Below are 25,401 nucleotides of genomic sequence, written 5' to 3'. Positions count from 1 at the left end.
ATGGATGTGTACTACCTACCTACCTATTATTTGGGTGCTGGGGATCTGAACTTTGTTCCTCACAAGCACTTTACCCACTGAACTGTCTCCCCATCCCTGTAACTACATTCTTCTAGTAAACTTCACTTTCAACTGGGAAGAATTAAAAGCCACCCTGTCTTTAACATTTTTGTTTGGTGAATCTTTACCCTTTAAATTTTTGTATTTAGGCTTTCAGTTGTCTCTGTTGCCATAATCTGTATGAACTAGGAAATGCTGCAGGGGATGACCAGGACACTTTGGTCAGGTGATAAAGAATTGACTTCAGTGAGAGGACACAAAAGATGTCAGACTTGTTCTGGGAGTCACTCCATCTTTTCTATTCTAATAAGTAGTATAAGTTTGCATAACTTCCCCTTTAAGTTTCCAAAATGTTTTGAGACTTTTACATACTTGAAATCTGTAATTTGTATGTAGTGCACACAGTGTTAACAAGAAGATGCATTTGTAAAAACTTTGTCTTCAGGGAGGACTGTGGTGTTTTGGAGGAAATGGACTGCCTTACGCGGAAAGCTTCGGGAAAGTTCCCTCAGCTACAGTGGAAATGTTCTGTTTAGAAGCCATAGTAAAGCATTCGGAGGTAACTGCATTCCACAATGGAGCTTTTCATAGTACTTGGATATGAATAGGTTGGCAGGGAGATACAGGGGGCATCTTAAAGGAGTTATGGCAGGTACAGTGTGAATATGATCAAAGTACATTCTCCAAGAGTTAACAAATGTCTGTTTTTAGAATTCCACCAGAATTAATAATTTGGACTAAAACATGATTTTCATTTTTATTACATGTTTAATTTTTTAAAACAATTTATTTGTGTATGGGTGCTTTGCCTACATGTGTGCCTGTGCACCATGTGTATCCTGGTGCCCCAGGAGGACAGATGAGGGCATTGGATTCCCTGTAACTGCAGTTACAGTGATGAAGCACCCACCATGGAGGTGCTGGGAATTGAACCTGGGTCCTCTGTAGGAGCAGCAGACAGTGCTTTTAACCACTGAGCCATCTCTTCAGTCCCTTATTATCCATTTTAAACAATTCATAATCGCACATAAGGAGCAGCTCATGCTCTAAATGTGCCTTTGTCTTTGGTTTGTGCTGTCATCTCCTTTCCCAAGACTGTTGGACACATAGCATTGGAGAGTTCATTTCTATTAGGATATCCGTCAGCCGTAGAAGGTAGAACAGATAGGAAGGACAAATATTCCATGGCTACACACCTAAGTTATGAGTCCTGTTAATTTCTAGGCATTTTGGCATAGTGATGCCTTTGCTTATTTATTTATTAGACAGGCTCTTGCTATGCATCCCTGTGTATCTGCATGCCACCATGCCCAGCTATAGTTTGATTTAATAATAATTTTAAAAAGGACAAAAAGCCTGGAGGTACCCACAAGTGCAGTATAAGCACCACCTAGAAGCAGATTGGGCACAGTGTCCAGTTTCCTCAATGATTTAACCTACGCAGATCTGGTGTGCAGTGCAGGAATTTGCATTTCCGTCTGTCTTCCTTGCCCACATCCTCGAGGTTCTGAGCTCTTTAACTTGACTGAAGTGCATGGCTCTATAAGGTCATCTTTCTCTCCTGTACAGTGGAAAGTATGCAGGAATGAAAGGAACTGCAGCATCGTAGCACAGGGTGGGAAGTGGGAACTCACCTTGGGAGGTATGAGGTGAACTGCGATGTAACGGGAACTCTGTCAACTTGTGTTAGATACCTTCACACTGTGACCACATTGAAGCAGGTGGGGGCTTGCAGCTCCTGCAGAGGCTCTACCAGCTTCACAAGGACTGCCCCAAAATACAGAGAAACGTCCTGAGGATCATTGGAAACATGGCTTTGAATGAGCATCTTCACCCTGCTATAGTCCACTCAGGTAACAGCTTTGTGTGCTCTGAGTATGCCGGCACTTCGTTCTCAAGCTCCCTTGCCTTACGCTACCTTATTTTTCTTTCTTTTTTGGGGGAGGAGGGGGTGTTGAGACAGGGTTTCTCTGTATAGCCTGGCTGTCCTGGAACTCACTTTGTAGACCAGGCTGGCCTCGAACTCAGAAATCCGCCTGCCTCTGCCTCCCAAGTGCTGGGATTAAAGGTGTGCGCCGCCACCACTTGGCACTACATTATTTTTCAATAGACTTAAAGCTCTAAGAGTTTCTTGGGTCCTTTGCAACATGCTGCTAGGGTTGTCAGCACTGCACACTAAGGACTCAGTGGAGGAGAGAAGGCTTTGACATGAAGCTTGTTGAGTTGTTGGCAGCAGCTCACAACTATCTGTAACTCCAGTTCTAGGGGATCTGACACCCTCACACCAAGACACATAAAAAAAACCCTAATAAACAGACAAACCCATCATGATCAGGGAAGCTTAAGGGAGGAAGTTATTTGACATACAGTTCCAGTGGGATCGGAGTCCAGAACATGGCAGCAAGAGGCAGGCATGGCAGCAGGAGACGCAAGCTGAGAGCACGCGTCCCGAACTATAAGCATGAAGCGGGGAGTGTGAACTAGGTGTGGAGTGAGACTGTAAACACCCGAGGCCACCTCAGAGATACACATTCTCCACTAAGACCACACCCCAGAGATAAACATTCTCTACCAAGGCCACCCCAGAGATACACATTCTCCACTAATACCACACCCCAGAGATAAACATTCTCTACCAAGGCCACACCACTAACTGAGGACCAGCTGTTCAAATATATGAGGCTATGGGGGACATTCTCATTCAAACCATCACATATAAATACTTACACACATACATATATATGTATATATCTATATACATATATAAATGAGAGTATATAGATTCATGCATATCTATGCATATATTAGAAACTATGAATTGATGCTTAAGGTAATCTTTAGATCAGCAGATTTATTATTTAGTGACGGGGTCTCACTCTGTACCCCTGCCTGGCTGGGAATTCACTATTCTGGAACCTGTCTAAGACTAAAGACATGTATGAATGTTTTGGCTATATGTAATTCTGTGTAACACATGTACACCTAGTGCTGTGGGAGCCAGGAGATATTTGATCTACTGGAGCTGGAGATAACAATTGTGAGCTGCCTTATCAGTGCTAGGATTTGAACCCATGTCCTCTGGAAGGGCAGCCAGTGCTCTTAACATCTGATCTGTCTCTTCAATCCCAGATCAGTAGATTTTAATTTTAATGAAATCAAATCCAGAAATCAGAAAACTTTCTGAAAAGCATGAAATGACCTATATATTGACCTGCTAGAACTAAGTGTGGTCTCTGTCACATCCACATGGTTGTACAGCTCTTGGGAGGCATCAAAGCTGCTCTTTATTTTCCTTCCTCTTTCATATCATAAGTACTCCCTCTGTCTTTCTGCCTCTCCACCTTCAGGCTGGCCTTGAACTCACTCAGTAGCTGAGGATTACTCTGAACTCCTGATAGTCCTGTAATTTTGCCTCTGCCTGCTGAGTTCTCGACAGCCAGGCAGCACCATTTAAAAAAACAAAACAAAACAAAAAACATATATCTTCTTAAGGCAGACATTTATATTTGATTTGAACCTTGCCTTTTCAGTTCTCTGAGCTGGAATAAGATTTTTAGTTTGTATTTGTGAAAGCCTGGGCCTTTCAGCAGGCCCAGCATGCACGCATTGCTAACAGCTATCAACTCCTGCTCCTGGTGCGGATGTGTTGAGGACCAGTGATGCTGGGGGGGTCAGTTCCATTAACAACAGTGCATTACTGTAGTCTCAACAATTGCTAGACTAGACTCCCAGTGTTCTCACTACCAAAAACTTGTTACGTGCAGCAGTGTTCACTGTATATGTTTAAAAACAATGTAGTTGGCTGGTATGGTTATTCAGTAGGTAAGGGTACTTGCTGCCAACCCTGATAATGTGAGTTCTATCCCCAGAACCCAGAACTGACTCCACAGATTGGCCTGACCTCCAAATGCACACAAAAACAAATGTTGCATAACACACACACACACACACACTTTTTATTTGTAAAATAAAAGAAAAAGTATGCCACAGGGCTGGAGAGATGGCTTAGCTAGCTAAGGCTCACAACCAAAAAGACAAAAAATTACACTTGCAAGAAGAAATTCATAGAATTCTTGAGCAATTCATAGAAAACCAAAGTTGCTGTTGCTATATCAGACTATACCTGAACCCCATGTTATGGCAACAGTCATTTCTGTGCTCCTTAACTGAAATTTGGGCCATAGTCTGAAGGAAGTGTGCACCTGCCAGACAGGCAGTCCAGCTGTGAGGGAGAAGGACGCGTGGAGACAGTTCCCTCACACAGGTAGATGCTGATTGGTGGAGCTGGGCTGAGAGATCATCAGCTCAGAGCTGTGAAGTAAAGTGACTGAGGTCCCATAGCACATAGGGGGACAGAAATTCAATCCCAAGTCTCTCTGACCTCAAGACCCAGATTCTGCTGTGGTATATATGAATATTATATATGTATACATGTGTGGTACACAAGTAGGCACTTGAACATACTTAAAACAGATACAGCAAAAACAATTGAACCTACCTTTTGTACAGCCCCCCTTCTACTCACCTGTCTCCTTAGAGATAATGACATTGATGAGTTTGGTGTCGTGAATCTTTTCAGATCTTCCAGTGTTATTGTGTGCATATGTGCACTTTTATACATATGCTGAAATCATACTGTTATCCATACTTCCTCTGTTTCTTTTTAAAATAAAAACAATATTTTTTCCTTTCTGAATTCTAGCAATAAGTAATAAGCAGTTCATCAAATTCATTCTTTAAGAAATAGTTTCCTTGCTTTGTAGTCAGGGTTGATGGATTATTGATCTTCTTATCAGCCCACTGATTTTTAAGTCCTTCTTAAAGCACACCATCACAGCATTTTGTCCTCTTTTGAGCTCACCCGCAGTAATTGCTGTGTGCTTATTTTCTGTGTAGGAAGAGGCTCCTTGCACACTTAGTGATTACTTAGTGACCCCTCAGGGGGCTGTGGTTGGGATATCACGGCTCTGTGCTGTGGGACCCAGAGGTTCTTAGGACAGAATTAAGCTGGAGTGTCTGGCTTCCTCACCCAGCACAGACCTTGAAGCATCTTTCTGCAGCAGAGACTAGTTTACAGCAGTATTCAGGATATCTGTTCTTTCCTCAGGATGGGTATCTCTCATGGCAGAAGCCTTGAAATCCTGCCATATTATGGAGGCTTCCCACGCCGCCAGAACCCTGGCTAACCTGGACCGAGAAACTGTGGGTGAGAAATACCAGGACGGAGTATATGTGCTCCATCCCCAGTGTCGGACAAGGTGAGCATCAGGACTTAAATGACCATTTGGTTTGTTTGTTTTGTTTTGTTTCTCATATGCAAATGAAAAGGGGGGGAAACCTCCAGAAAGGAGATCCAAGACAAAGCCATAGCTAGCTGCAGGCTGGCCAGCCCTTTTCTACTCTCCCTGATTCCTGTGAGGAGAGACTAGAGTCTGGGTCCAAGAAATACGGTACACCGCTAGATTGACTTAAGAAATACCAGGAGTGGAGGAGGCTTGTGGGTAAGGAGGCCCCTCAGGTGGTCTGTCCCTGGGGCTCTCCAGGCCCTCCCATGTTTCTCACAGGGCAGCTATGACTGAGTGGCTGGTTCGTGTGGTCCTTCCTGTCATAGTCTATCTTCGCAGGAAATTAGAAATAGCAATGGGCTCCTCCATCTCCACCCGCTCCTTCAGTCTGACTGCAGGAAGTGGTGCATAAGGGGAGACAAGGGCAGGCCCCTCCCTCTGACCCCATTTCCCAAGTTTGGGAGAGGAATGAAGAGCTGTCAGAGCCCTGCTCCTATGACTATTACTCTTGGGGTGCCTGTCCCAGACACTCCTTTTAGGGGGAGCTCAATTCCACTCTTCAGCTGGAGGTGAGGCAGGAGGAGAAGGAAGCAGGGTTCTGGGAGCAGGGCCAGGGCTTTGTGCTGGGGAGGTAGGGTGAGAAATCACCCACATCATGGGAGAAGCTGACAAATTCACAGACTCAAGGCCACTGATGGTCTCTGTCTAGCTGTTGTTAGGATCCGGGTCCCCTTGCAGAAGATTTCCTTTAAAAGGGCCTCTGCAAAAAGCAACATGGGTTTATTGGTTGAGTCTAATGGCAAATAGAATGTTACAATGAGCAGTGTGATCCCGGCTCTCACTCTAGCAGCAGCAGGAGGAAGAGTGTATTCCCAGCTGAGTGAGCAGCTGTGTCTTGGGTGGGCTGCAGGCAAAGCGGAGCCTCTTACAGTCACAAAACAAGAAGAAAGTCATGAGTAAACACATTTAAACGATACTCTGGTGGAAGCATCAAGTAGGTGGAAGTCAGCAAAGCAGAGGGAAATTCCCAGAGTAGGTGTCACCATCACCTGGTGGCATTTTAGCTTTTGGCTGATGGAAACGTTGGGGCCTATTTGGAGGCATTTGAATCAAATCAAATCATTATTTTTTTTTCTTCACACCTTGAAAACATTTCTGTATAAAAGACAAAAACATTTGTTTTTAAAAGCTTGCACAAGAGAGAGGAAATGTGTGGAGCAAGGACGGCCCTCTAGTGGTGTCCTGTGGGAGTGTTGGTTCTATTTGGTTTAGCACAGCAAAGAAACCAGTCAAATCTTGAGGTTTTGAGAGGTCCATTGGTTAAGGAACCAAACAGAACCTCTGCTCCCTCGGCCACCTTTCTGCTTTTGTAAATGTGAAATCTCATTCCTTTTAGTTCTGTACCCGCAGGATGTTACTAGTTTTTAATTATGGAAAGTGTGGCCATATGCACACGTGTACATGCAGACACATGTGCACACACAAACACACACACACACACACACACACACACACACAGGCTTTTTAACCTTTCCCTGCTGCACCTGGGATCACACTGCCACCTGCGGGACCGTCCTTTTTCATTCTACTTTGTAAAAACCCATTAGGACAAAACCTTATTTTTTACCATGCTGATTCTCAGGGCAAAGAATTTTTCTTGCTTTCAGCCTTATTTTAACCCAAAACTATTTTAATGGTTTATACTTCTTTCTCATACTTGATGGCTCCTTTCTGCTTATATTTCTATACAAAACTTTTGAGTTTAGAAAAATATTTTCTTAGCCAGGCTCAGAAGGCAAAGGCAGGTGGATCTTGGTGTTCAAGGCCAGCCTGGTGAGTTGTAGGGCATTCAGGGCTGCACAGAGAAAGCCTGTCTGGGAAAACAAAACAACAAGAAAGAAATATTTTCTAATTAACTAGTTCCTTAGTGAGCAGTAGGTCCTAACAGCAGGGCTGCTGTAGGCTTTGCTAAAACTTGTCAGCCTTCTGTTTGGATCTATATTGTCTCCTTACTCTGGGCTACTCCTTTATTAGCCCTTCCCAATGAATTCAATTAGAATCACCTTTTAGTTTGGTTAAACTCTAAAATCTTTTATTCTTGCTATTTTCTTAAATAAATTTCATATTACCTAGATTTAAAGTGTATCTTTTGTAATTTTTTTCATTTCAATTTAATAATTAATTCATATATATATATATATATATATATATATATATATATCTGCATTTAGGGAGGATGATCTTGAGATAGCAGTCTTCTTGAGCTTAGTAGGAAAAACAGTCCAAATTCCTAAAAACCTATAGTTAGAGCAAGAGACAGAAACCTCCTTATTGAGTCTCAAAGACTAGGAACCAACAGACACAAATGGCAGAGACTTCTATCAGCAGTCATGAACGCAGACTGGAAAGACACAGTTAGGACACTGTTACAGTAAACCAGAGAGCACCCAGTACAAACAAGCTAGGCATGTCGTGTCTCAGCGATGTAAGAGGAGCCAGGAGAAGACACAGTGGCCAACACTGAAGCTTCTCTGACATCTCTGCCCACTGTGAAAGCTTTCAGCCTAGGAAGGAGAGAGACTCCCTTGCTCAAGGAAACGTCAAGTCAGAACACCCTGCTTTGTAGGTCATTGGGTGATCAGTAATTCTGAAAATCCTCAGAAGGCTTTGAGCTTCACATCAGCCATCGGTGTCAGTTCAGCACTTATCTATGATTATGACAGAACCTCTAAAATTTTCTGGTTTATTTTTAATGTTTTAAAAATGGTACTTTTCTAAACATTCATTAGCTTACTACTAATAATAATTAATTGGCAATGCTATCCTTAGTTTGGTGAGTTTAAATTTCACTTACGATTTTTGCTTCTGCCCAGGACTTGTAATGCACATATACGAACACACACAAAATTAGCAATGTTAAATGGTTCCCATTTCTTACCATTTGAATTAGTGTCATTACTAAACATTAAGCCAGCTGGAATACAAAATGATAGTTTTTCTGTAAACGTTTTCTCTTCCCTTAAATTTCCATTTCCCATGTTAGTGTCTTTTTTCTCTCTTCCCTGAGCATTGTAACCTATGCTATTTATATGTAATATATATATGTGTATATATATATGTAATCTTCTATGGGATTTGAGTTTGGATCAGGTTTATGGGCTGCTGCTGGGAGCAGTCCCCCCCTCGACTCTCCCCTCACGACTCAGGTTTGTCCTGGTGTTACAAAATTGTGAGGCAGGTCAGGTATGGGGTGATCTACCTGTATGTATGTCTTTCTGGCTGAGCCAATAAGTGTCCTTCCTACCCTGGAATGAAGTGTGTTGTCTTGGGTTCCCCCACGAGACCATTGCATGTCCTGTGGATGTCCCCTGACATTTCTCGTGTTCAGTGACTTTGCCATTATATTAGCATATTCTTGTCTAACTTCTTAAGAACCTCAACTGGTTTGTGGGCTGTCTGCATAGACTTACTTGGTGGATAATCACGCAATGGCAACGCTCACATGCTGAATCATGGAGTTCATTACAGTCGCTATGGTTGGTCTGCTTAACTATGTCTCTCTTCACTGAAGGAGCAGTGAATGTGCTGTCTCTGTCACAGTTCCCGGATCCCTCAGCAATCCTGTGTTGATAAAGTTTGGCCTAATTAAGTCTCCTTTATGTCAGCCTGCTAAAGCCCTCCAGAGAGAATGCTGTGTAGCTTGCCACAGTAGTAATGCGTTTATTCTGCTTCTTTTTAAAACTCTCTTCCCTCTTAGTCAGCCCATTAAAGCCGATGTCCTTTTTATTCATGGCCTTATGGGAGCAGCGTTTAAAACCTGGCGCCAGCATGACAGCCAGCGGGCTCTGACTGAAAATACTGTGGCGGATGAAGACAGGTACACTACATGCTGGCCCAAGGTAAGGAGCAACAGCTGTGGCTGCCGCCCACATGCTGGCACTCACTGCTGCATGCATTGTGGCTGCTTCCCTGTCCCAAGCCACTGGGGTTTCTCTCACACTGCTGCTTCTTCCTCTTGGAGACATTCGTAGGATTTTATGTCATCAGCGGGGCTTGTGATCCTGGGTTGTGTATATTCTGTGACTCTAGAATAATAATACTCCATGAGTAAAAAAGTAGGGTAATCACTCACTTTGTTGATACATAATTTAATAATACAGCCAGAATTTACTTGTAATAGCCAATTTTATGACCTTAATAATTATAAAAATAGAAAAACTTGAGTGATGTAGTTCTCCTTTGCATTTCTTTGACATTATGTCCTCCGGGCTCAACTCTGGGATGAATTCATGGGCTGAGACTTACTCCAGTTCATGCAGGGTAGTGTTTCCATGTGTAAACAGTTTCCAGGACTTTGCTGCCTCTTACTTCACAATTGCTTGCTCTTCTCTCCCAGGATGCTAAATCCTAGAGACATCAGCGCCCAGTTCCCAGAGACAGAATGCAGTTATCATCCATTTCCAACTCTCACGTCTCAGTTATCTAGCAGAAAATAGTCTGTTCTGAGATAATAGCTTTCTACTGACTGCTTAAAGCCTCCAAGACTAGTCTTGATTTCGGCAATTGCAGATTAAAACTGACTGTTCTCACACCTTCATTATAAACATTGATGGCATTTTATGACCAGAGATGAAGAGATAAAATGCTTATTTCTTATTTTTATCTTCAGTTCCCACTTGTTTTCCAGTGTCTTCTGTAGTATCTAATGCAGGAGGCCTTTGACTACAGTGAGCAATATTAGGAAGTAGCCAGATGGGAAAATGCATGCTTCTGCTCACAGGCTTTTCGTTTGACTTAGACATGGCTAGCTAAGGATTGTCCTGCACTTCGAATCATATCTGTGGAGTATGACACGAGTCTCAGCGACTGGAGGGCAAGGTGCCCTACGGAGAGGTAACATGAGAGGGAGGGAGCACTAGCCTGGGAGGAAGGGGGGATGGAGCCTCAAATGCATCCCCTAGTGTGGGAGGACTTCATGGTTTATATCACAGATAGGATTTATTTCCTAAGACCTGAGGATCAGCCCGGGTCTTGTGCATGTTAGGGGATGCTCCAGACTGCTATTGCTGACACCCTCCTCTGGAAGGCATTAGCTTTAGTACACAATTAGTAGAAAGTAAGTAACAGGTATTAGAATACGTGTTGAGCTCCTGGCATAGCTCATGCAACCCTTTAATCATAAAGGACCACAGATCTCTAGCAAAGCCTGCACTTGTGCTGGAAGTAAAAGTGAGAGTTGCTTGTGTATTCACAATCCTACTTGCTGGGGAAGCTCAAGGAAGAAGATGCAGAACAGTTTTGAGTTGTGTCCCTTTTATGTCCTAAGGAGCAATTCCTTCCTGGCTTCCAGGACCTAGTAGCCTAGTCCCACCTGTGGCTCACTGTGCAGTGTCCATGAGTGCTAGGAAGCTTTGCTCACAGACAGCTGATCTAGTAGGTAACATAACACGGTACCTGATGAGCAGGCCCCACATAGGTACAGGCACCAACAGAGGCCACATTGGCACCCAGCCCACCCGTTGTCTCCCAGAGCAGCACTGGGAATATTTGCTCTCAAAAAAGATATTGCAGATAAACAGTGTGAGACTAGCATACTACTAAACTATGAAGTTTGCTTCCTTTTTGGTCTGAAATCACTTATTTTTAACTCTCTGATGATCATCTCGTATTTCTACATAAACCCAAGTAATGGAAGCTTAATGTTGTAGGAGTAAACTCAGATAATCAGGTCTCTGGGTATTTTTAGTGTCAGGCTGTAGATGAAATGAGACCCTCACACCTCACTGCCCAGGGCAGCTGGGGTAAGACCCATGTTTGACCTGTACAAATTGCCAGATCCATTTGATATTCATATAATGCTTTTTTTGTGTCTGAGTGGCTATTGTGGGCTTAGTAGTCCCAGCTATGTTAGTGTGAGCAAGTTTCAGATAGAGAATAAGACTGGCATAGCCTACTCTCGGGAGCGGGAGCAGACAGCACTGAACAGTAAATGTTCTTAAATTAGGCAGTGAGATTTGGAGGATGGACACCCCCCCATCATGAGATTTGGGATGGGCGTCCCCCATCATGCTTGGTGTTTTTGTTTTGTTCAGAAAGTCCATTGCATTCAGAAGCAACGAACTTCTCAGCAAGCTCAAAGCTGCTGGTGTTGGGGATAGGCCAATGATTTGGATCTCACACAGCATGGGAGGTAAGGATGGGCTCATCTTCATAGACAGCCATCATGAGGTGGTTGTCAAGGTTTCAGCCAACTGAAAGTTCCGTCTGTCTGTCTTGCTAGTCTCCTCACACCAAGTTAACGTTTTAGCTAAGAGTTTTAAAATTACTACTCTCCATCCATGTTGTTTGTTTTCTTAGAAGGGGACAGCTAATGACAGACTGGGTGGGAGGGTGTAGACTTGGTGGTTTCCTGTGGTCATTCTGAGTCAGATTACACTGTGGGATGCTTATCACTAGGCTCAGAGAAGCCAGCATTGCCACAGGCCTCGGGGGCTTCCCTGCCTTCCCATCCATGCCTCTTCACATTGCCAACTTAGTCCCTGCCTGTGCTGCTAAGGCATGGTGATCACAGGTTTTCTGTGCCTAACTGCTGTGCTTGGAGCCTGGCTCCAGCTACATGCCTTACTTCTGCCCTCCTCCAAACTAGCTCTAAGCTCTCTCTCTGTGTATGCCTAGCTCAAAGGCTTTGCCCAGCCCCAGGCTAGGGTGTCTGATTAATATGACTTAGGCTGAGCCTCGGCCATGGTCCTTTGCTGGGAAAGCTGGATGTAGCCCTTCTGCTTCTCAAAGACCCACTGTTGCCATCCCTGACTGGGGAACATGGTTAGGTGCTCTTGGGGGCCTTTCCCAGAGCAGCTGACCTTCCTTGGTGGGCCCTGTGACTCTGGATGTGGGTGGCAGTGACTGACACCTACCTCACAGAGGCAGTGAGATCTATGAGAGAAGGGTGTACAGTCTGTGTCTCTAACCTGCTTGGAGACTCAGAGCAATACATTCGCAGTAGTGTACTTACTATAAAGGCGGTTTTCTTACACCAGAGGAAGTTACATTTTAAAGCATCTCTGTCTTATTTGCTTGCTCTTTTTGAGAAGGAGTGACAGAGGAAGGGAACAACTCACTCCCTCTTCTTTCTCCTCGGTGTCTAGGTCTCCTTGTCAAGAAGATGCTGTTGGAAGCCTCTAAGAACCCAGAGCTGAGCGCGGTGATAAACAATACCAGAGGAATCATTTTTTACAGTGTCCCTCATCACGGGTCACATTTGGCTGAATACTCCGTTAATATTCGATATCTTCTCTTCCCCTCTCTGGAAGTCAAAGAACTCAGCAAGGGTAACACTTTCTGTTGTGGAGGAAATTGAAGTTGTAGAACATGGAAAGAAGGAAAAATCATTTCTTCCTTAAATGTACCATCTTCTTGTTAAACTTGCATATAGTTTTGTTTAGATTATCCATTGAAAGCTTTTGGGTGGGCATGACTGTTACTCCATGTCTCTCTTGTTCTAGCTAGTTATCCTCTCTAGTATAGCCATGATCGTTAAGCTATCTCAACTACTTAAACCTAGACAGATTGTGGCTTTTCTCCCAAAGTAGTAAACTACCTTTTCTCCATGAATTTGGAAAATTATCAACTGTCGAAGTATACATGAACTTTTGAGCCAGCATGTTAGTTATAAGGCACTGTGTTTTGTTTCATAGCCCAACATATGCTTAACTCTTTGTGTACAGAAGAATGTGTTTCTCTGCTGCTTTGGATGGAGCAAGAGGTTTAAGAATCCATGTTAGGCCCTGTCACTGTGTAGCGAGGGTTTCAGCTTGTTCTCTCTGGATGATCTTAGCATAGTGGAAAGTGGGATCCAGATGTCTCTAACTATCACTGTGTGAATCTGTCTCAGCCTTTAGATCTAATATGTGTTTTACATGATTGAGCGGTTCCGTGTTGGATGCATGCATATCTAAGGTTACCGAATGTTCTTGCTGAACTGATGCTGTCTGTATATAGCTGTGCTTCTTTACTGTTTCTGACTTAAAATAGGATTTGGCTGATAAGAGCTCAGCTGTCCCTGCACGAGTCCCTTCTTTCCTTATATTCTTTGGGTGGATAATATAATTCACTCATCTGTAGGGTTAGTAAGTGTGTAGTGTAAATGCCATTTTGTTAACTGTGTTCCTTTATGCCTCATGTTTGTATGGTGTGGTGGTTTGGGGAGTCCTGGTTGGTTCTTCGGGTGAATGTGTGTTCCTTTGTGAGCTTTGATGATGGCTGGCTTGTCTTCTGCTGTAGACTGGTGGTGATGAGTCATTTTTGAAGATAATTTTGCTGGATACACTGCCCTTGGTTGGTGATTTCTCCTTTAGAATCTCACATATGCCACTCCATCCTTTTCTTGCTGTTTGACAGGTTTTCTAAAATTTTGCTTTGGTAAAGTTTATTCATTGGGTGTCTCTGGGGATCCTGACCTTTTGTACATGGGATGTCTATATCTCTGCCTGTTTGGAAGTTTGGCTGTTACTTTATGAATTAGGTTTTTAATTGACTTTCACATTTCTTCAGCTTCTAGAGTTTCCACAGTATAAATCTTTTTTTCCTTCCTTTTTCCTTCCTTGTTTGACTGAGTTCAAAATGAAACCTATCATCAAGCTCCCATTCTTTCTCTCATTAGTCTCAAGTTCTGATTGGTTCTTTTTTGTTTTTAATGACTTCTGCCTTTGGTCAATTTCTCATTCATGTTCTGAATTGTTTTTGTGTTGTGTGTATGCATATATATATGCACATGTTCCTCACATATGAGTACAAGGGCCCTCAGAAGCTGGAGGCATTGGATCCTCTGGAGCTGGAATTATGGGATATGGCTGCTGGGAGCCAAATTGAGGTTCTCTGTAGGAGTGGCATGCACTCGAACTTACTGATTCATCTCTCTGGTCATGCTGTTTTAGTCTTGGTTCTCTTACATTCACTGTCTCCTTAGGCTCACTATCTAATTCCTTTATACCATATCACAGATGTCCTTCTACTCTGTTTCTGGAGAATTAATCTTTTCCTTCATCACATTATGCTTCCCTTAGTAATGTGTCCCTTTGCTGATGCCTCTGCATTGAATATATTCATGCCTTCTACTTTTATGAAGATCCTGAGGATTGAGCACAGGTAATGCTGGGGTCTACAAAACAGACGTGAGGGTGTAGAACCTAAGAGATCTTCCTAGTTCTGGTAGGATAACCTGGGATGTTAACGAGAGTGATGGTTCCTAGCTATGTAGAGCTGTGGGACCCAGATGACCCCTTTCCAGGTCTCAGGTGCTTCCTGTGGCCAAGTTGCTCTCAGGATCCCTCTTGTCAGACACTTTGGTTGTGGTGGTGGTTGTTTAATCATGTCTTCCTGTGTTGTGGTCTGTTGTCTTCTCAACTCATTCTGAAGATACTAGAGTGCTCTGTAGGTTTTCTATACTCCCCAGAGGTCATATGAATCAGACTTCTGATGTCAGTTTTCTTCCTGTTCTCTCCCTGCACCTCCAGCTAAGTTATAGTTGTGTAGCCACAGCTGGCTTTCCACATAGGTCTAGAGATCCAAACAGGTGCTCGTGTGTGTTAGTCAGGGTTCTTTCTCTAGAGGAACAGAACTGACAGAAAGAACATATCTATGGGATTTATTAGAATGGCTTACAGGCTGTGGTCCATCTAGTCCAACAATGGCTGTCTCCCAATGGAAAGTTCAAGAATACATTAGTTGTTCAGTCAGCAAGGCTGGATGTCTCAGCTGGCCTTCAGTATATCAGAATAGCACCCCCCACCCCCAAGGCTCTAATACAGTGGAGCAAGGGTTGGGGTGAATAGGCGAAGAGCAAACGCTTTGCTCCTCCTCGACCTTTAGGATACCATTAGGTGGTGTGGCCCAGATTAAAAGTGGGTCCTCAAGTGATCTGGATATAAGGTGTGTCTTTCTACCCTTAAATGATCCAGTTAACTAAAAGCCCCTCACAGGAGTGCCCAGCGGTTTGAGTTTTTAGTTAATTCCAGATGTAGTCAAGTAGACATCCAGGAATAGCTATCACTTTAGGTTTGTGAGGCAAACCTACCTAGCCAGCTCTCCTACCTGAGCCCGTTGTGGATCAGAACCTTAATTTCCTTTCTTAGTTACATATGAACACCTTTTATCCGGAGGAGTGAACAGAGCCTTTCTCATTATCTACTTTACAGACTCTCCTGCCCTGAAGATGCTACAGGATGACTTTCTGGAGTTCGCAAAAGACAAAAACTTCCAAGTGCTGAACTTCGTAGAAACACAGCCAACATTTATCGGCAGCATGATTAAACTGCATATAGTGCCTGTGGAGTCTGCAGGTACTCACTCTTGAGACATGGTGGCCACTGGATGCCTAGTTGATGGGACCTAGCATTTAATAGATATCAGTTTTTATAGCCAGCGTCTTAGGGATGTATAGGAGAGAGTTTAATAAAAATCCAGAATCTAAGTTTATTATACTCTTTAGCAACAGATTCAAATCCTCTGCGAGCACACAGCCTTGGCACCAGCCTCTCGTCTCTACTTAATAGTTAGATGACAGTGGCTAGTGTTCTAGCTCCTAGGCACCAACAGTGTACCTGCATTTAGGAGAATACCAAACACTTCCATAAGTCAGAATAAGGGTGCATGTATTCAACAAACTGACACCTGCATAGAAATCTTAAACTGATAAATCTTACACTGATAAAAATGTAGGATATAAACATTTGGAAGACTTGGTAAATGGAAAGTGGATGAGTAATATTCAAGCAGGAAATATTTAAGAGGAAAAAACCCTAGTGTTAAAAATACTACTTTTTAACTAGCTCTTCCTAAAGAGGAGCTAGCACCTGCTGCTCTAGTGTAGAGCCCCCATCCAAGCTCTCCTTCAGGTGATGCTGTATGATAGCTTCCCGTATATCTCACTGTCTGAACTGCCTCCCCTGACTAACCATATCCTTCACTTGATTATCATCTCCTGGAACTCTTTCCTGAGGCTGGCTTAGGTCCTTTCCTGGTAGCTCATAGCCAATGGCAAGGGTTAGTGACCAGGGACAATATGCTTGCCTTAGTGATGATACTGAGTGTGGATAATGAGCTTTGTCTTATTTCTTCATACACCACACAGATGGGAAGTACTCCACAGATCCTAAAGAAGCCCCTAGCAGAGGCCCAGACCCTAGGCTGGGGTGTGACAAAGCAGCTACTTGAAGAGTGCAAAGAATGGCTGCCAGATGTCAGGAAAAAAAAACCCAAAAAACAAACAAAAAAAAAACCCTTAGAAACTTAACCCAATAGCAGAGGCAGTCTCCTGAGCAGCTGCCTGCAGCGTCGTAGCTTCGGTATAGTAATCCTGACTATCCTCTACCTGCTACCCTCATCCCTCCACTCAGTGTGGGCTCGCTGGCATCTCTTCTTACCTGCATCCAGGCAGACTTCAGACTGAGATCAGATAACCTTTCTCATCTCTCAAGCAGATGACTGATAAAGTACTGAATCCTGCCCCCACACCTTCCCCCTCCACACACACCTGGATTTTGGGTCTAGAATGGTTCCCATGTAGAGCACCCCATTACATAGAAGATAATTTCTTATAGCCTACAGGTACAGGGAAGTCTCTACAATGCCAGTGCGCAGCCTCTGCTTTAGAACATATGTGAGATTTTAGGAAAAGCACAAACCGAGACTTACTTACTGGGCATCCATTTTCACACAGGGAGGAAGAGTTCTGCTGGGGTGAGAATGGCTTCCCTTTGCTTTATTGACACTTCTGCTTTCTTCAGATTTAGGCATTGGGGATCTAATTCCTGTGGACGTCAACCACTTAAATATTTGCAAGCCAAAGACAAAAGATGCATTTTTGTACCAACGTACTCTACAATTCATCTGCGAAACTTTAGCCAGAGACCTTGAAAACTGACAGCTACGTTCTTCCATTTTTGTGTGTGAATACAGTGCAAGAAACGTGGCATTCTCCATCTCTTGTTAAGCTCTACGCAGTCCTGTGCACTCACTGCACGTGGGTTGCAGACAGCAGAGCGCAGCTCTTCACGCAAGCACTGGGAGATGCCCGAGTATACCTGGAGGCCACAGAGGAAGGGTTACATTGAGAAACTCCTTTGTGCTGGGCCTTGGGGTTGGGAGCAGAGCTGCTGTGGCCAGAGGGCCTGACCACCTGAGACTTTCCCAGTTTACCCAAGAGTCCTGACAGGCAGCTTAGCACACTATGAGAATGAAATTTGGGGAAAAGAAGCTAGAACTTACAGAGGCTGTGTCTGACCTGGCTATCATGTGTTGTAATGTTTTACTGCCAGTTTTTAATGTCAATATGTCAGTTACACATTTGACACTTTTTCAGTGGTTCCCACACACCTGCTTGTATGCGTGGACCAGTCTTGTATGCTTCTGGTTTTTTCATATTGCTCAGAACAGTTGTTTTTTTAAGTATTCTTTCTAGGATATTTTAATTAGTTATTCAGTAATATGCTCCAGATAAGGTAAGGATCAGGTTATGAACAAACCCATTTGAAGCGATCAGGTATACTAACCACTTAGTGTCACGACTCTCAGATTCTCTGGCTATATAATATAGTTTTCCTTCACACTTTTTAGAGGGAGGATAGGAACTCATGCTGATAACCTTTTTTGTGTTTGAGTAATAGCATTATTAACATGAAATTCATGGTGTGTGTGTGTGTGTGTGTGTGTACACACATGTATATGTATGCGTGTGCGCCAGCATGCATATGTGTGGTGCTAGGGATCAAACCTGAAACCTTGTGCATGCTAGCCAAGTACTCTGCCAGTATGCTATGTCCTCAGCCCCAAATATATATCTAGGAAGAACACAACTTACTGATTTTGGTATATTCAAAGTTACCAACTATCACCACTGTCCAATTTCAGTCTATTGTATTGTCCCCAAAGATGTCTCAGCAGCAGGCAGTCCCCTCCTGTGACCCTAACCCCAGTAAACACTAACACTTTCCATCTCTGTGCATTTGCCTAGTGGACATTCATAAAGTTAGAGGCTTCACCGTGTTGTTCTTGGCATAATGGTTCTTTGTTTCATTGGTCTTTTTCTGCCTCTCTGTGCTTCTTCCCTGTCAAGCAGGGAGCACTTTTGCCCATCCTCCCATTCTCCCTTGATGTCCTGTTTTACACCATGACCAGTGACCAGTGACTGAAACCATGAGCAGCAGACCTCTCATTTAACTCTGCTGCCCAGGTATCTGTCTTGGAGGTGAATGTGAATATGGTTCTATTTAAAACTGCAATCTGAACAGAGCTAAGTTAGTGTTGCTGTTTTTCTGACAAGTCAGTCAGCATTTCTCCTCTGTTTATATGGTAGAAAGGCCACTCTCCATTTGTCACAAAGGCATAGAAGAGGCTTCTCATACACAAGACAAAGGATAATAGAGCAAGACAGAACAAATACAGCACTGGCGGAAGAGGTACTTGTAACCTAGCACTTGGGAGGCAGAGGCAGGCGAATTTCTGAGTTCAAGGCCACTCTGGTCTACAGAGTGAGTTCTAGGACAGCCAGGGCTACACAGAGATACTTTGTCTCAAAAAAAAAAAAAAAAGCAGTACCATTCTGAACAAAGACATGATTGAAAACAAACGAGCACAGAGAGATAACTACAAAACAGTGGGGCATTAAAGACTGTACAAACACATTGCTCAGCATAGACACACAGTAGCTGCAGAAAGAAAGTAAAAAGATACCAACTATCAGACCTTTCAAAGGCAAGTAACCCTCCTATCTCACATTAGACACAGTAACAAGGAAGAAACTTCATTCTCAGCTAAGCCGCCCTTGAAACCAGTATCAGCCTAATTAACAGATATGGTCAGGCTGCAGGAACTCAAGTGTTGGCGAAGCCTAACTGTTCAGCTTGAGTTCATATAAATTAGAATGTGACAGAATGGCACAGAATGTAATCTGGTATTTTATTATAAATGCACATAGATTTCTGAATGTTAGTGATAGTTTATGGATACATTTGAAGTAAAACAATCCACAACTAAAATATTTTGGTGAAGAGAGGACATTACTGTTACAGGGTTAAAGAAAAGCCAGTATGGCTGCAACTCTGACATTCAACAAGGGGCAGAACCAGAGACAGCAAGGATGGAGTTGCTAGGAATTTGAGTTGGGAGATGCACAGGAGCAAGGTTCAAGGTCTTTCTAGGGCAGAGAAGTGGCTCCGATACTGCAACGTAGATGGTGCATTGTTATACCTTAGATGTACAGCACAGGAAGCGAAGCTGAATGTGAAGCCGGGGCCGTCAGAGGTAATGGCGTGCCAGCGTAAGGTCATTAGTTGTAGCCATCCTAAGGCAGGCATCTGGGAGAGCTCCCTATGGGAACAGGTAGTGTGTGGGAACCCTATATTCCTTAAATTTAACTTTCCCCTGTTGACACTAATCTTACTCAGCATACCGCTGAGCCCAGCCCAGCCAGGGACAGTTTGCATTGTAGTGAGTGTGAGCCTGTCTCCTACCCCCTTGGAACAAAGATCCTGCAGTCTGCTGATTCCTTTCTTGGCCAGGTCTGAGTCACACAAAGAGAAATCTTACTGGTTTACCATCTTGAGATTACCAGTATATTCTTAATCCTGAGAGACACAATATGAGTAACTATATTCTGTGAATAAGATCAGAATAAACATGGGTAGACTTTGAAGAGTACATAGTCCCATCTGATTCCATGAAAAAATGTATCCAAAGCACCCTCAGAGTTCATCCATTCCTCAGCCTGCTGTAAGGGCCTCTGGAAGACAGACTAGCCTCACCCAAGCTTCACACATAGCCAGGCATGATTCCTGTGTGTGTGTTACATCAGTGATCCATGACAGCCGCTCTCACACAATACATCCTAAGGCTTAGCTTTTTTCTTTCTCTGTTTACATCTAGTTGCTCTGTGTGTGCGCACACACAAGTCAGAGGGCAACATTTGGGAGTTGCGAGTCCTGGGACTGAACTCAGATCTTCAGGCTTGACAGCAAGCACCTCTCGCTGCTCAGCCACCTCTTGGCCCTCAAGCCATAAATTTGTAACCTTATTCTCTGGCTTTTCAACCAGTCCCAATTGTTGAGAGATTGAGAGAACCAAAACATCACACAGTACAAACTAGCTAGCTATTGCATTTGACATCAAGGAAGGCTGGCCAAAGAGAAGAGTCTGAGGATTCTCTTCAGGTCTGAAAAAAGCTTCAATTTTAAAAAGACGAAAACATCTAATGCATCCAACATAGGACAAATTACCAATCAAGATCCACAGCAGGCTCTGATTGGTCACTGATCTCTGGGTGTAAGTTTCTCAGTCTCCCTTTCCAATGAAATGACCATTCGAAAGTCATTTTAACAAATGACTTCCTTTATACATGTCGGGGAGATCTTTCAAGTATCTCAAACTTTAGCAACCTTAGGCCTTTGTAGAAATTTCTGCAGTTCCTAATTTCAGTCACCTTAACAAATATTTTTAGCTTGTAGGAAATCAGAGCGTCTATACTAGGGTCAGTGAGACTGAAATTGTCAGCATTGCCCCTGAAATGCTGTGCAAAACGACTGAGTACCCACACTTTGTAACTTTGGCTGTCCTGGTACAATGTAGGCCAGGCTGGGTTCTCACAGATAAACCCCTGCCTCTGACTCCTGAATACTGGATTAAAGATGTATGCTACCATCTAACTTGTTCAATTTTAACTCTGTACTTCTTTTGACTCACAGTCCTGGGTGTAGGTTCTGGGTGTGGTCCTTGGATTTCAGATTCTCGGAGGCAGCTCCTGCTCTGACAAGCGCTGGCCTTAGTGGGGCTTCTGGCTTGATTACTATGTAGAACAAAGAAAACTGCAAGCTGGAGTTCTTCCCATGCTGCAAGCAATCTTGAAGAGCTGACCTTCCTGCTGCCTTTCTGACTGGGGAGTTACATTTATTTGCTGTCAAATTTACCTCCTCTGTGGCAGGAAAAGAAGGTATATACAGGAAGAGGGCATCTAAGTTTAAAACATTTTTCTGTTCCTGACTGCATCTGCAGGAACAAACACTGGCCAGTTCTTTCACTGGGCAGCCCACCTTGCTTTCTCCTGGGACACTTACTATATGGCTTTACTTAAATAACACAAGATGAACCACGTGATCTTAAGAACCACAGTAAGCATCATGTGAATCTGCACACCATCTTTAATTTTTCCTTTATTTTTGTTTATTGGTAGGTGGTGGTGGTTCATTCATCTTATTCACTTGCCTGCATGCACGTCTGTGTACCTGTGCCCACAGGGCTATCAGAGGCCAGAAGAGAACACTGGGTCTCATCAGTTACAGCTGGGAACCAAACCTGGGTCCTCTGAAAGAGCAGCCAGTACTGAGCCATCTCTCCAGCCCCCACACCAAATTTTATAACTGCCAAATATGCATATTATTGTACTTATCTCTGTGGGTCAGCAGCTTCTTTTTCTCTGATCAATTTTCAGATGAATGTAGATATGTGGAGTTTTGTTCTTGAGTGCCAGATTTAAATAATTTGTAAAATATCTTGAATGCAACAGTAAAAATAATTTCTGAAGAGTGAGTGGCATGTCCCAGGCAAAATGACCACATCTGCCCCAGCCATTAGCATTCAATGGCCATATTCACCCATCTATTAGCATTCTCTTCAGGGTTGGCTATAAGGAGCAACATAGGATGTTGTGTATGGGCCTATATGATATGAAAGACTCATAAATATGGAAGTTGACGTAACAAGATTTGCTAATGAATTTCTTTCTGAAAATAGAATCTTGCTCTGTTGCCCAGGCTGGTCTTGACCTCATGAGCCTTCTAACTCAGCCTTCTTCAGCTAATGAGCTTTTTATACATAAAAATGTGATATATGCTTCAAATAGATTCTAAACATCCCAATACATTTTTAATATAAAATAGCATTAAGGTGTCTGTCAATTTTTGAAGAGATGAGAAGTATTAGAAATGCATGAATGCAAGAAGCAACAAACAGACGCAAGAGACATCAGAGAACAAGCCCAGACTTGCCGTTTTGGTGATGTGACCTCACGGGAAGCTGTGTACACTCCTTCCTGAAGCCATCATATACTACACAGATGAAGATGGGCCAGTATGAGTTTTCACATTTTGTGCCTTTATGGGACATGGACAATAGGAGGGAAGTTTCATCCAGAGAGTAAATGTAAATTAGTTTAAGCAGCATACCATGGCTCAAGACCATGGCTGTGTATGGGCATGCAGGAGTCAGCTGGTCCATATTTTAGTGGAGGGTAAACTCGTGGTGCACACGTCCCAACCAAAACAGTATTGCCACCAGCTCTCATAGGACTTCAACATGATTAAAGCTAATTACGCATGGGTAGTCACCTGAGTATCTATGGGAGATCAGTTCCAGGACCCCCTGAGGTACCCAAATCCTTGGATGCTTAAGTCTTCAACAGCACAGTATTTGTATAGTTTCTACACATCCTCTTGTACACCTTCAGTTGTCTCTAAATGACTTACACCTGTTATACTGTAGTATTTAGAGAATAACAGAAAACACACATGCTCAGTACAGACAAGGTCTTTCTGCCAAGCCTGAAGAAATAGAACTTGCAGCTATCAAGGGCAATTCCATAAAAAGGGCTCACAGGAATGTATGGTCCAGGCATGACGTTGACCTGTTTTCAGCTCTGATTTTTCTTAATGTGGTTTCAAGTGGGTCAGAACAGCTCTTGACAGTCCTGACTGCTTTTAATGTCATCTTTTATGAACCTACCACTTATCCCAAATCTGTAAAAACACAAACAAAACCAACAAGCAAATGGCACACACAGAGATCTAACAGCCATTTAAAATTCTGTGGGTGAGAGCATCTTAGGAATCTATATCTCTTTCCTTTAAAATCCATACCCTGAATTCAACAGCACATTTCCCAGTCCCCTGAGAGCAAGCTTAAGACGCATGATCTCAAATGGAACATTTGAGTGGCTAGATAACTGTACTGAATGGCAGACAGTTTTCATACACTACACAGAGTGACAGATAAGCAAAGGGGTTCGGTGTGCCTTTAAATCGATATCCCTTTGACTAGGTCAAGCAATGCCCACACGAGGGAGGTGAACACTTGAAATGAGAGTATCTTCAGAGCCAACAGGTCATGTTCTGTGGGTCAAACACCTAATGTTGTCCTCTTGTCTTTGCTATTGGCGGCCATCCAGTGACTGAAGTCTTTTCCCCCATCGTCTGGCGGAAGCCCCCTCTCAGCCACTGATGCATTGACCTGTGCTGGCTCTGGGTGTGTCCTCTCAGGGTTCCTGGACCCCAAGTCTAAAGGCTCAGAGCCCTTGGACAGCCAGGCATTATTCAACAGCTTAGGGTGGTGGAGAAGGCTCCAGAAGGGATCTGGATAATTGCCATGAAAAGAGGCTGCCTCAGGCTCCGTCACTCTGGGGCCATCCATTTCAGGGCTTCTGGCAGATGAAGTGCCAAGTGACACTTGTGGACAGAGTGGGTGGTTGTCAGGCTTCAGTGAGGATGGAGAACTGCTGGATCGTGTGAGGCCCTGGAGTAGTTGGCTATTGCTCTGCAGGACCTGAAGGTGGAAAGCTGCTGGTGCAGACTTCTTCCTCCTCGGAGGGACCTTGGGAGCCAGAGACGGGGCCTCCCGGGCCTCTGGAGGCGGTAACTCCACAGCGCCTGTCACCGGAGGAGCTTTATCTGGTTCTGGCTTGCCACTGCTCAGCCTCCTCTCAACACCTTTCCCAGGCTGAAATGTTCTTGGTTTGGGAACAGGCGGGACGGGAGGGACTGTTATTGGAAGAGGGGTCTCAAGGTTCATTTCCTGGGAAGCCATTGTAAAATGGACAGGCTGCTGCTCAAAGTGTTCTTCAGGTAACGTGGGCTGAGGAAAGGCAAGGTACAGTGTAAATGAGAAGCCCATGCGTTAGAAGTGGGCACTCAGACAACACGCAGTAGGGAAGAGAGAGAGAGATGAGGCTGAGGCAGCCAGTCTGAGATTAGAGACTGTGTGGGAGCCAGGACCACGAGCAGGAAAGAAGCAGCGCAGGAGAAGCCCATGATCCAGTATGGCAATGAGCAACTGGGAAGTTTTAAAACCAGAGCCACTGTGGGTGATTTAGGATGAATTCGTCATGGTTGCCTGACAAAATGGGGCTATGCTCACTCCTCACTCAGTGCGAACTTTTTTACAACATTCGTTATGAAGCCCCAGCCCCAGCAGGTGATCCAGCATGCACTGTACCTCACTGGCAAGGGAATACGTTGTAGGACTAATGCCTCTACTTTCTCCTTGGGTCTTCCGAATTTCAATAAAGGAGGGAGAGACTCTTACAGGGACGCCACTTCTTTAGCTCTGCTTTTAAACTACATGGTGCAAAGTGAGGCTTTGGTACAGATGGGGCCAGGTAGTTAAGCACAGGGGACCAGACTGGGTCCATCCAGTGTTTTCTTTGGTTCTTAAGAAAGAAGACACACTGAAAACATGACCCTTCTCCACCGGCCTTGTACCAAAATCCCTGTGCAGCCACCGAAGACAGAACTCAGCTCTTCTCCTGAAAAGACAGAGCCAGTGCACAGGCAACAGAGAAGCCAAAGTCCATATTGCAGCAAAGCGTGAAAAGTGGACAGACAGGCGGTAATCCAGGACAGAAGCACAACCCAGAAGACAAAAAGCACATTGCACATGCCAGAGCCACCTCTCACGCTGGGCAGGCTGGAAAAGCAACAGTCACACTACGGCACCCAGGCAGGGATTACCAAGTGGCCTGCTCCCAGAACTGAGATCACACGGAAGATCCCGAAGCATCTATGGGTGTCAGTCTCTGGGCAGCTACTGTCCTTACAAACTCACGTCTCTGCAGCAGTAAACAAGGCTGAGGAGCTTGTGAGCTAGAGCAGAAAACAATCTGCAAGGCAAGTGGTGAAAGAAGCTGTTGGACCTGCAGGATCTGGGGTGTGTGTGTGTGTGTGTGTGTGTGTGTGTGTGTGTCTGTGTGTGTCTGTGTGTGTCTGTGTGTGTCTGTGTATGTGTGTTTGGGGAGGGAGAG

At 44.0% G+C, this 25,401-nt stretch overlaps 2 protein-coding genes across 14 annotated transcripts in view; one reads left to right on the top strand and one right to left on the bottom strand.

Moving 5' to 3' along the window:
- Serac1 (serine active site containing 1) overlaps positions 1 to 21,035 on the top strand; it is a 38,064-nt gene extending 17,029 nt beyond the window's left edge. The window contains exons 9-17 of one of the 2 annotated variants that reach the window (XM_031355117.1): positions 506 to 619; positions 1,751 to 1,913; positions 5,168 to 5,318; positions 9,103 to 9,244; positions 10,144 to 10,238; positions 11,438 to 11,535; positions 12,491 to 12,673; positions 15,539 to 15,682; positions 17,129 to 21,035. In XM_031355117.1, coding sequence (XP_031210977.1) covers positions 506 to 619; positions 1,751 to 1,913; positions 5,168 to 5,318; positions 9,103 to 9,244; positions 10,144 to 10,238; positions 11,438 to 11,535; positions 12,491 to 12,673; positions 15,539 to 15,682; positions 17,129 to 17,265 — 1,227 coding nt within the window. In that variant the 3' untranslated portion in view covers positions 17,266 to 21,035. The remainder of the gene's footprint in view (positions 1 to 505; positions 620 to 1,750; positions 1,914 to 5,167; positions 5,319 to 9,102; positions 9,245 to 10,143; positions 10,239 to 11,437; positions 11,536 to 12,490; positions 12,674 to 15,538; positions 15,683 to 17,128) is intronic. The other variant, XM_031355118.1, reaches the window with a different exon arrangement.
- The window catches only part of Synj2 (synaptojanin 2), a 98,220-nt gene continuing 89,893 nt past the window's right edge, over positions 17,075 to 25,401 (bottom strand). For 7 of the 12 annotated variants that reach the window (XM_031355104.1, XM_031355106.1, XM_031355111.1 and 4 more), the window contains one exon: positions 22,356 to 24,236. In XM_031355104.1, coding sequence (XP_031210964.1) covers positions 23,505 to 24,236 — 732 coding nt within the window. In that variant the 3' untranslated portion in view covers positions 22,356 to 23,504. Of the gene's footprint in view, positions 17,426 to 22,233; positions 24,237 to 25,111; positions 25,261 to 25,401 lie in introns of those variants that run through there. The other 5 variants (XM_031355110.1, XM_031355113.1, XM_031355109.1 and 2 more) reach the window with 3 other exon arrangements.

This window comes from Mastomys coucha, unplaced genomic scaffold (assembly GCF_008632895.1).
Source record: "Mastomys coucha isolate ucsf_1 unplaced genomic scaffold, UCSF_Mcou_1 pScaffold5, whole genome shotgun sequence".
Taxonomy (NCBI): domain Eukaryota; kingdom Metazoa; phylum Chordata; class Mammalia; order Rodentia; family Muridae; genus Mastomys; species Mastomys coucha.
Note: the sequence above shows the minus strand (reverse complement) of the source record. Positions and strands in the feature narration are given on the sequence as shown.